Source organism: Perca flavescens, chromosome 23 (assembly GCF_004354835.1).
Source record: "Perca flavescens isolate YP-PL-M2 chromosome 23, PFLA_1.0, whole genome shotgun sequence".
Taxonomy (NCBI): domain Eukaryota; kingdom Metazoa; phylum Chordata; class Actinopteri; order Perciformes; family Percidae; genus Perca; species Perca flavescens.
The window spans coordinates 14,192,835-14,205,001 of NC_041353.1; the positions used below are offsets into that span (position 1 = coordinate 14,192,835).

A 12,167-nucleotide genomic window follows, 5' to 3' on the forward strand; every position below is an offset into this window, starting at 1 on the left:
CACTTACACACTTACACACGCACACACACACAGCTTCCTTTCATTTGTCACACAGCCAGGTGTGAGGAAAAAAATGTTTGCATCTTCAACAATTGTTATAAGAGATCCCCCTTTATCTATTGTCAGTTACCGTTTAGGGGCATGGCGGTACTTGTTTTCTTCACACACACACACACACACACACCCTTACCATCCACAGATGCTCGTTTGGGAAGAATCGTGATGGCTCCCTCAGCCACTTTCTCCTGGCCAATCACAGGGGAGATTTTGGACCCCCAGCTGTCCGAACCCACCCACAGGAAGTGACCCGTCTGGTTGTTCCTTTTAGCTGCATCCAAAACTCGTCTGTTTGAGAAGAGACCAGAGAATTAGAGTGCTTATGTAGCTTAGAAAAGAACAACAAAAAGTGCTCTGACTTGATCCTACTCTTCCTCTCCTACTCTTGCTGCTTTCATTACCGGCCAAATTGGCTAATAAATTTACAATGTTACCTGCCAAAGTACATTTTGGGTGGGTTGGTGGGTGTCAATTTAAAGCCCTATATATATATATATATATATATATATATATATATATATATATATATATATAATTTTCAGCTTATGGAATATATATATATATATATATATATATATATATATATATATATATATATATATATATATATATATATATATATATTCCATAAGCTGAAAATGAAATGTCACTTAACCATGTGTAAAAGTCAAGGCAGCAGAAAAACGATGAGCAGTTGCAGTGGAGCACTTGGTTAAGTGCGTAGCACATACCGTATGTCGTCCTCATTAGCGAACATGATGACGGCCCTGGCATTGGAGGTCTCCAGCAGGCGTCTGATGATCTTGTCAAACTCCCCTGGCCTGGGCTCCCTGGGGATTTTCAAGGACTGGGCGATACACACACCACCTGGGACAGAGAGAGAGACATAGAAAGAGAGAAATAATGAATTCTCTGTATTTTAGTCATTGATTTGCATTTTGTATGAATTCATCACTCACATTTAGTTGCTCTCATTTGATTTGGCCCATACCCATGTTCATAAAACTGTGTTATAAACTTGGTTGTAAACATCTGGTGCATGACAGTGTTTTGGTTTTGCACGTCCAGCTGCATCAGCATTTTGGAGATAAATATAAGAATAACTGGACAGTTAGTTATCAGCAGAAGCCGCCATAAAAGAAATCAAGAAAGACCCAAAAAAATCTAAACCACAGGATGTACTACTACTACTAATGGCCAAGTGGTGGGGGAATGCCAAAACACAACAGCAACAAGCAATAAGACGTGCATTATTCAAAATATAGGAGGATCACGGATTGCCATATTAAACATTCATGGCAAAACAGACATATTATGAAACAAGAGTTGGAGTTTTGGGTGTAATAAGACAAGGTATAAAGGAACTGAAGTAGACAAAAACAAATCATTGGAGCAGAGAAATAAAATAAACTAGAGGAGCACAGACCTCCACCAAGGCCAATCTGCTCCCAATTTCAATGGGTTATTCCTTAGCCCATGCTACACCCTTCCACCAAGTTTCATGAAAAATTGTTTTCCTGCTGACAAACAAACTGAACCAAAAACATAACCTCCTTGGTGGAGAAAATAACAAAAGGTTGGGAGAGAAAAGACTAGGGATGACTGCATGATGGACACGGCAAAGAAAAACCTTCTTAAGAATAGGGAGGAAAAGAGAGAGGAAAGAAAGAGGGAGAGGAGGAGATAAATAGTGGGGAGGAAAGAGGCAGAGAGTTTGAGATACACTAATAGAGGACAGGATGGAAAGAAAATAAATTTTAAAAAAAATGCTGAAAATTATAGTGACTTAATTTCCTATTGTGGAGGATGACAATAATAGCAGTCAGCAATATTAGTTAAATCACTCACAATACGTGATAATGAGGGAGATTTTGTCGACCATGTACACCCAACACACTCTCACCTATTCTCTACTTTTCTCACACACAGAATCCTTCATCCCATACTGCTTTGCACTAATCCATACTCTATATGTAAGCTGTTCTGTCAATTAGCTCTGTTTCATTACATCATTAGCCCAGCTCAAGGTGTAAAGGTGTGTGTGTTAAAGAGGATTGTCATTGCATTACATTTGCTTTATCCTGTGCACAATAAGACTGAATGATTGTATCCATCCACAGTGTGTGTGCGTGCGTGTGTGCGTTTCTACAGGTTTGATTTTGACATTCATCTGCGTGCATTTGTGTGCGTGTGTGAGAAAGCGAGTAAATGATGTCCCTTCTCCTCCCTGCCTGTTCCATCCCATTTATTGAACATCTGAACAGTCTGTCGCTTTCACTATATCATCCCCCTTAATCGCACACACAAGTTCATACGCAGACGCACGCACACCAGCGTGCATTACTGATAAAACAAATACTCATTAGCCTCAAATTAAAATCCTCTCAAGGATAATCACTACAGTGACAAAATCTGCACAGACATAGCCATCTACCCCCCCCCACCACACACACACACACACGGAATTTTAGAATGCTTTCTCAAGGATAATCACCAACTTGATATACACTTTTGTATACGTACAGACAGATAGCTAATTATTAGGAAACAAGGCATGCAGTGTGCACAAGCGCTGATGTTTGCATTCTCTCCACCGTTGTCCTTGGATCAGTACAAAAGTGATTAAATTATTCTTTGTTTTATAGCTTCACTCCCATCATTAATAATTGTCCCGATGGGGAACACACTTCCCAGAAAAAGACAATATTGAATTATATCTGAACGTCTGTCTGTAAGTGTTTATGTACACACACTCACAGACACACCTGACTGACAGTGTCGTAGCCTAATGCCCTGCTACCCCAAAAAAACACTTCCTGTTTTTGATGGTGCCAAAAAAGCAGCTCATTAAAAGCGAGCATCAGTTATAATGTGTACCTGCTGAAAGGAAAGCTGTGAGGTTAGGTCAGGAGAAACATCTTTTTTTGGGGGGGGATCAAATGTTTTTTTTATTCAACAAAAAACAAACAATCAGCAGCATGTTACAGGTAACAGAACATACAGTACATGTAACCAGCAAAGTCCATCTATCCTTTTCTGACATTTAGAAATCTGGAGTGAAGAAGTGTCATTCGGTAGCAGAACTGGTATTGTCGTGGGAACTATCCCAGAAACGAATGTCGTCAGTTCTGAGGCAACATTTTGCCAGAAACGTGCAACAGAGGGACACTCCCAAAACATATGAAGAAATGTGCCCATGGTCTTTAGCGAACACAATGTGCATGAAGCATCACCAATCATTTTGATTAGGCACAGCCTACGAGGGGTCAAATAAGTATATATAAGTATATTATAGTGGATTTGCTGATGGTCGTGATTTCTAGAAGCCAATTTAACATTATTCCATACACTGCTCCAGTCAAAATCCAGCTCTAGCCCTGGGAAATCCCTCCTCCATACTCTGTCTAGAGGAAGTGTCTGGTGTGAGGCTTCCCTTATGTACTGATATAGGGTTGATACCATGCCCCGTGAATCACTTTTAGTAATGTACAGATCGTGAAGCTGATGTTCAGGCAAAGGATGCTGCCACGGTATGCCATGCGCTTTAAGAGCGGCTCTAAGCTGGAGGTAAAAGAAAGAAGGATGTGCCTGGTAGATTAAAATCTAGAAAGAAGCACAGTCCGTTTAGACCGAAAACGTCCCCTAAAAGGTGAATGACCCCCTTTTCCCATTGGGGGAAGGTGATTGGCCTACCCCCCATCAACAAATCATTGTTATTAAAAATGGGGGCATAAAGATGCCATCTGCAGGAAGAGTTACAGTACCTTTCCACCGAGCGCCAAACCTGAACAAGATGGTAAATAATCGGACTGAATTGTAGCCGACACTGCCTAACAGAGATGTTCCCACATCTGCCAAAAGACCAAGGGTGCATCATCTTCTCTTCCATCGCTCGCCAGGAAACCACCGCCTGGGGATCAAACCACGTGACAAGGGGTCAAAGGGTGAAAGCCCAGGAAAACCATCTAAAGTTGGGAACTGCTAAGCCCGCGTCCAATCTGCCACGCTGCGCAGTGGAAGTTTTCACACATTTTCCCTTCCAAATAAATTTGGAAACTGCAGCTTCTCCCAGTAACCAGCAGGGGGAGAGAGCGTGATCATGGAACCCACAAAATGTATGTTTCCAAGTCACCCAGAACCGCATTCAGCATCTCAGCATAATTGTGTTTAACGATGCGATTCAGCGAGGGGAATATATCAATACCTAGGTACCTGAACTGAGGGAATAATAGCAGGTACATTTGTTGTCTTAGCTGCCTCATTCAGGGGCAACCAAGCCAATTTTGAGCAATCAACTTCTAATCTAATTAATAATCCTGAGAGCGCTCCAAACTCGTCTAATATCGATAAAAGGCAAGGGGTAGAATGTAGTGGGTCTTCAAGGAAGACCAAGACATCATCAGCATAAAGTGCCAGATGATGATGTGTGCTTTTAACAGTGATAGGTTTCATAACTGATGAGAGTCAAATCATCTGTGCTAAGAGTTCAAGTGAGAGCGCAAGCGGCTTGGGCTTAAAGGACAACCCTGGCGAGAGGATCTCGATATCGGAAATAAGGTGGAGCAGAGATTACCTGTAAGAACCATCGCTGAGGGGTTTGCATATACCACCTTAATTAATTTTATGAAGCACTCTCCAAAGCCCATCACCTCCAAAACTGACCACAAAAAGGACCATATGAGGCGGTCGAACGCCTTGATTGCATCAAGTGATAATACAGCTAATGAGGCTTTAACGTCCACAGAAGCATCAATCACATGTAGCGTCGGACATTTTCAGAGGCTAGGCGCGACTTAATGAAGCCAGTCAGGTCACAGTGCACCAGCGATGTAATATAAAACTGCAGGCGACGGGAGAGTACCTTGCCGTAGATTTTAATGTCAGCATTCAGGAGACTAAGGGGCCACATTCAGATGAATCTTTGTGTTTCTTAAGAAGTAAAGAAATGACTCCAATATTCATGTCTCTAGAGAAAGTGCCCTTCTCTACTGAAAAATTCATCATAGCGAGAAGTAGTGGGCCTAGGAGGTCCCAGAAGGCTAAGTATAGCTCTGGTGTATGCCGTCAAGGCCAGGGGATTTGCCCTGTTGCATGCTATGGACAGCATGCAAAATGACAATGACAACAATGAGCTTTTCAAGTGAGATCGGCCTGGCCAGATCATTTGCGTCGTCCTCTGCAAGGCGAGGCATGTTCAAATGAGCTAAAAAGTTTTCACATTTGCTCTTGTCAAAGGATACCTCAATAATTTGTGCAGAGTCAGTGGTGACAGCTCCGGTCTGCAATTTAATTGAGGAAATGTCTGAAAATTGTTCATTCGAATTGTTCATTCGATCTTATTTTCATGGCTAAAAGATGGCTGGGTCTAGATCTATGAAAGCAATATCGTTGCCTGGTCCTGTGGATAAAAAATTCTGATTGGTGCTTAAGAATATTGTTAATTTCTTTCTTGACCACTTTACATTGCAGAGCTATGTCTTCTGAATATTACCCAATAAAGTGTTTTCTAAATTGGCATAAGTATTTTCCAGTTCTTTTAATTTAGATTGTTGAGCTTCACGTTGATTGGAGGCAAATAATGTAGCATAACTCCCACAATATCCCAGGGTCGTCAACCGAGCAGACATTAAAATCTAAAAACTCTGAGTTTCTCCACAAACTGTGTATTAAATCCCTCCAGCTTCAGCAGAGTGGTGTTGAGCTTCGGAGACGCAAATAAATAGTTAATTCTGGAGGAGGACTTGTGACGAGCATAGAAAAAGGTGTAGTCTTTCACAGATGGGTTAGTCACGCGCCACAAACCTGTGAGCCCAAGGCCATTTCCCCAAACCCGTAATGCAGAAGATGCTAGTTCCTGGTCCCTAGTCTCCAAACCGCCAGACCTGTCTTCAGCTGGATTCCAAACTGCATTAAAATCCTCCCCCAACTATGAATAAGTATTCAGATAACTCCAACATAATATTAGTCATGTCACTATAAACATTTCTATCAAAACAATTTGGTGCGTATGCAGATAAGAAAGCGATTTTCTTGCCATTAAGTTCTGCTTTGGCCAAAGTCAGCCTACCTGCTTTATCAGACCATGTGTCCTGCAGTCTGATTTTAAGATTTCTTCAAGCTACTATAGCTACACCCTTGGTCTTTGGGAGAAATGAGGAAGATGCTATAACATGATAAAACTTATCGGCTGGCGCCTGATATCCCCACTCAAGAGATGCGTTTCTTGTAATAATGCAATGTCAACTTTCTTCTTCCGTAACAACCCTAATGTGTAAACCCTTTTAGGGAGGGCATTTAAACCACCAGAGTTCCAACTTAAGATGTTAAGTTCTGACATAATTTAGACCTTTGGTCCCAACCAGAGCGTCAAGTAACATTTGAGTGCAGCACCCGCGACCATCAGACATAATCAGTAAAGGTAACCATTCCAGCCCACCAGGGCCCCCGCCCCCCAAAGAAGAAATAAATAAACCCAAATAGAACCGAAAGACAGAATAAAAACACCAAAAACCCCATTCCTAACCCCCCCCCCCCACCCTTATACTTGTTCAGTGACAGTGGCTAGAATCATCGTTTTCATCATTTTTATTTATTTTTAAATCACTCACTGAACGTCTAGTTGAAAGCAGAAGTTGTTGAACACAAATGACACTTTGGAAAAGAGAGATTTAACATCAAAACCCTCGCACATCACAACACTCCAGACCGAGGATGTGTTTCACACTGCAAACTAGAAATGGAAAGAAAAAGAGAGACGCATGACAAAATTCAACAATAATACCAAAGCTATTTTTGAGGCCAATGCTTTTGTGTTGCCTGTTTAGGGTGAGTGGAAAGCTCTATATGAGTAAAAAGTTTTGGTCAGATGTGAAAAAGTGTTCCTGTTAACTACAAACCCTGGTATTGATCTCAGTGAAGATCTGCTTTAAAAAAAACCTGCATCTCAGGCACCTGATCAGGTGTCAAAGCTTTCTGTAGGCCAAATCAAATGACAACCCTGCAGCCAATTCTTTTGCAAAGGCAAAAACAGTGGCTGATAACATCAGATAGTCTTTATCATGTGAATTAACACAACAATAAACACATGATTTGGCAGCCAGCAAGACAATAATGTCACTAATTTTCAGATAATGGTTAAATGAGTCGCTAGATTTAGAGCAATCAAAGAGTAAAAAGCTGTTGAATAATTTCCCACCGTCAACTGCAGCATCACTGGTTATGGACAGAACCGTTTCACTTCTCCCCAACCCCCAAATATACAATCGGCACGCTCATAATTTAGCTGATTGTGTAAAAACTGGATAATTAATTGTTTAGAGACATCACATCACACACCCAGCATACTAATGTGTTCAACCAGTTAAAAATTCTCTTTATTCACTTCACAAATTAAAGAATGGTCTCAGCTGTAATGGATCACAGTAATAGCCTGTTTATTACATAATTCAGCAATTGTTGCTTGATCATCTACAATGGGCTAATTGAATGATGGGCTCTACATTTGCTGAGCAGCAACACACCAAGCTTTCGGTTTCTCTCTAATAACCTGATTATTGAGGCTTCCATGTGGAATAGAATGTGACTGAATCCTAATTCCTTGTGTCTGTTTGTGTATTTTTGTGCGTGTGTGTGTCTAGTTTGTTAAAATCTCTAATGTAGGTGTAAAGCATATTTTGTGTGCCTAAATACCTGTTTTTGTGCATATGTGAATGTGTTTACCAATGAGCTGCAGTGCATACAGTAGTATGTGCAAATGCTACAGTGTGTGTGCATTTGCAACTGATTGTCCCCACTGCAGTTGATAAAAAAAAGAAAAATGACGTAGGGTGCAAGTTGTGATGATAAATTTGATGTTAATCGCATCCCACACTTCTCCGAACGAAACCCTTCTAGTCGGTAATTAACTCCACTCTGTTTAAAGATAAAATTAATTCTGTTTCAAAACTGGAAACGCTGCTGTCTCAACGTTTAATTAATAATCTGCTTCCCTCCCATACTCTTCTCTCTGTGCACAATTTTGTCTATTAGCCAACGGAGACATACATGGGGAGGAAAAAAGGAAATCACTCATCTTTCTCACTGTGTAGTATCTCATATAATTGTTCTCACCTTCAGCTTGTCAAACTTCTCAGGGAGTACATCCCCAAAGCATTTAAAACAGGAAAAAGAACAAAAATCATTGTGCTCCATTTCCTGGAAATTTAATTGTACAATATTATAGAAGTGTGCAATTAATGGCACCAAACTTTCATGTCATGAAATGAAGAACCAAAATCTTCAATCACATTGAAACTTAACAAGAGAAAGAATCCAGTGGATGCATTTGTAATGAGTGCCATGTGCTTGAAAGCAGCCAACGATGGAAGCTCGGAAATTGAGAGAACTACAACTTGGAGAACTACAATTACATGCACGCCAACAACATTTACCTGAATCCCGGACAAGATAGAGCTGCTACAGAGAAATGACTATTGGCAGATTTTCATCAGCTGCAATAATTACCTTCTGCTTCTCCCTATGTCTCCTTTTCTTTCTCCTCTCATCTTTATTGAACACGGCACTGAGTACCCCCACACACACACACACACACACACACACACTCACTGATACACTCCTGCATCCTGTAATGTAGTCATACCGGCAGTATGGCTTGGACACACACAGACATTAATGTGGTTTCCTGCTAAGCAAGATGAATAATGAGAGTAACTTTAAAGCTAGCTGCCTTTATGCCGCTGGCAATGGACAGTGCGTGTGTGCATGTGTGTTTGTGTCCTTATGTCTGCACAACACGGTCTCACGGCAGTTCGTGAAATGGTCACGTCCTTTTTAATCTATTGATTCGTTTACACGGACACGTTTAGGTCGTTTTTTTCACGGTGGTCAGCACGTAATGGGAAGCATCCCACGGAGGTTGGGTTTAGGAAAAGAACGGGGAAAGGAAACGTGACACGCGGGACACGATCCCCAGTCTCCTGGGTGAAAGTCCTGTGTCGTTTGACCCATCCCAACCTCCCTATGCGGATTTTCGGCCTTTCATACTACTACTATAGTCGTGCTGTGATCACGAAAGATGCTTCCCATTGAAATACATTAGTTTACAAAACGTGCTGACCACCACGAAAAAAACTACATAAACGTGTCTGTGTACACAAATCAATAGATTATATTACGTGACCATTTCCCGAACTGCTGTGAGACTGGGTTGGTCCGCAACGCATTAGTTGTGAGTGTTAAACAAAATGAAAGGAAGGTTGTGAAATCTAAGTCACTGCCTTTAATGATTCTTCCATTTAGATATAGCTGTGTCACCCACCTCACTGTCTTTCTCTAAAGCATGTGCATCTCTGCAAATCTAGGACACACACACACCTTGTCAATTGATACTTTTAGCACAACATTCAATATGCATGGACCAAATATGAGGTTCTGTGTGCCCAACAAATTAACACAGGAAGAAATTAACTTTTCCCACTGCATTCATCACCATAGCAATACCTGACAGTGAACTATTGGGGAATCTTCACAGAAACATACATTAAACATGCACACACTGATTTTGACACTTTCTCTCCTCATTAGTACTGTTTTAAAATTAAAAGTTGCCCTCTGCTTCTCTATGCTTTGTTCATGGCTTGGGGCACTGCAGCGTGGGCCTTTGAAGTCACTGATTTGTGTGTGCGTGTGTGTGTGTGTCTTCTTACACACACACAAATATGTCTATGCTTACCGATGTGCTTTGCATGTATTTGTGTGCAGTCAAAAAGCTACTGCATGTGCACGCATGCGTTTTTTTTTTTTTCCTCTCTGTTGCTCGGTTGTGGATGAAGTGGTGCGGTAAATATTGTGTTCTGCAGTTTTTCGCTACGGAGTGAAACTTCTCCTCAGGCTTTCTAATGAATCATTGACAACACCCATGGAACCGCTGTCCCAGGAAATTTACATCCTCCTATTAAAATATGCCTGAAAGGACACACCTTAGAGCCTCAAAAGAGCTTAGAAATTGAAGACGGTCCTAACCCGAACACAAAAAGATGCTGCTCAGACCTCAACCAAGCCTGAGGTGGGAAAGCTTTTGTGAGCCAATAATGTACTTAAACTTGAAATTGCTTATAATTCGCTGATAATGAAACACTGATAAGGGAGAGGGAAAATGGGCAAAGTTGTTTCAGTTTTTACAGAAACTGAATGTACTTTTGGTAAATGTTTGTTCGATTAGCACAGTGTTAATACACACTGAGATAAAAAAAATTAGGAGCGATGCCTCCACAGCACGGTGAGTTATCAGAGTATAAATTGAGTCAGCAGTTTGCATCAGCAAGTGGATATTGGATATTTGCAATGATATACTGTGCACATAATAAAATGTTTCAAGTGGTGCTCAGACAAAATACAATAATTTGTAGTATCCATCTAAAAAGCTAATTCAAACTGTAGCCTCAGTATATCATAGCAGAATTTAATAATACAGTGATAGCCACTGGAGTTATCTTTCAGACTGCATACTTTGTTAGACTGTGTACTGTGTTTTTATTATGAATCCTCCCCACCTGGATTTGGCATTAATACTGCAGTTGTACCTAATGTACTTGAGTGAATGTATATTCAACTGGCTTCAGTAAAGAAAGACCACACAAGTTACAGTATGACTTTAACACAGGTATTCATTAATAGTAATATCTTAAATATTCTTTGCAAACATGGATAACATCCACTTTTTTTTTTATTTACTTTTGTTTTATTCCAAAATGTCCCAATTCATTTAGAAGTTGTAATTGTTGACAAAACCTGTGCAGTAATAAACACATAACATGTCCTTTATCTACTTAAAACTAAATAAAATGTGCTACATACCATTTATTAAATGTTTGAATACTGTTTACAAATGCTAAATAGGAGGACGTAAAGCTGTCGTATTGCCACAGTAGGGTAGGGTTGAACGATTTTTGAAAATAACCTAATTGCGATTTTTTTTTAAGCTCTTTGTCTTCTGTATTACTCAACAAAGACAAGCAATAAATCATTGTATAGTATGAACAACATAAGATTAGATAGATTAAACAAACTGTTCTTTCCTGGAGGCCAGGTCTGTATGTGATGATGAAATTAGGTGATGCATGAATTTATATGAATGACATCTTTTATTGAACTACTTCAGTCACATTAGTATATTAAGCACTGACCAAGCCTGGTGTAAACATTCATATGAAAGTCAGAAACTAATCACACAAACTAAAGTGCAGATTGCAGAAATATAAAAACAAATATGTGGCTTTACCACACTTAGTAGTATTTAGATTATTTATTATTATTTACTGTTAACATATGTAAACATGTGGATTGCACTCTTTAAACACCGTCTGTGAACTTTACTAGACAGTTAAATAAGTAAAAATACACTCACCTAAAGGATTATTAGGAAAACCATAATACAGTGTTTGACCCCCTTTCGCCTACAGAACTTCCTTAATTCTTCGTGGCATTGATTCAACAAGGCGCTGGAAGCATGTTGGCCCATATTGATAGGATAGCATCTTGCAGTTGATGGAGATTTGTGGGATGCACATCCAGGGCACGAAGCTCCCGTTCCACCACATCCCAAAGATGTTCTATTGGGTTGAGATCTGGTGACTGTGGGGGCCATTTTAGTACAGTGAACTTATTGTCACGTTCAAGAAACCAATTTGAAATGATTCAAGCTTTGTGACATGGTACATTATCCTGCTGGAAGTAGCCATCAGAGGATGGGTACATGGTGGTCATAATGGGATGGACAGGGTCAGAAACAATGCTCAGGTAGGCTGTGGCATTTAAACGATGCCCAATTGGTACTAAGGGGCCTAAAGTGTGCCAAGAAAACATCCCCCACACCATTACACCACCACCAGCAGACTGCACAGTGGTAACGAAGCATGACGGATCCATGTTCTCATTCTGTTCACGCCAAATTCTGACTCTACCATCTGAATGTCTCAACAAAAAGAGACTCATCAGATCAGGCAACATGTTTCCAGTCTTCAACTGTCCAATTTTGGGTAGCTCGTGCAAATTGTAGCCTCATTTTCCTATTTTTAGTGGAGATGAGTGGTACCCGGTGGGGTCTTCTGCTG

The 12,167-nt window shown here is 40.5% G+C and overlaps 1 protein-coding gene across 3 annotated transcripts in view; it reads right to left on the reverse strand.

Moving 5' to 3' along the window:
- The window catches only part of grm8a (glutamate receptor, metabotropic 8a), a 267,252-nt gene that overhangs the window by 103,329 nt on the left and 151,756 nt on the right, over nucleotides 1-12,167 (reverse strand). For all 3 annotated transcript variants that reach the window (XM_028570656.1, XM_028570655.1, XM_028570657.1), the window contains exons 3-4: nucleotides 789-924; nucleotides 191-345 (exon numbers count right to left, since the gene is read on the reverse strand). In XM_028570656.1, the coding sequence (XP_028426457.1) occupies nucleotides 191-345; nucleotides 789-924 (291 nt within the window). The remainder of the gene's footprint in view (nucleotides 1-190; nucleotides 346-788; nucleotides 925-12,167) is intronic.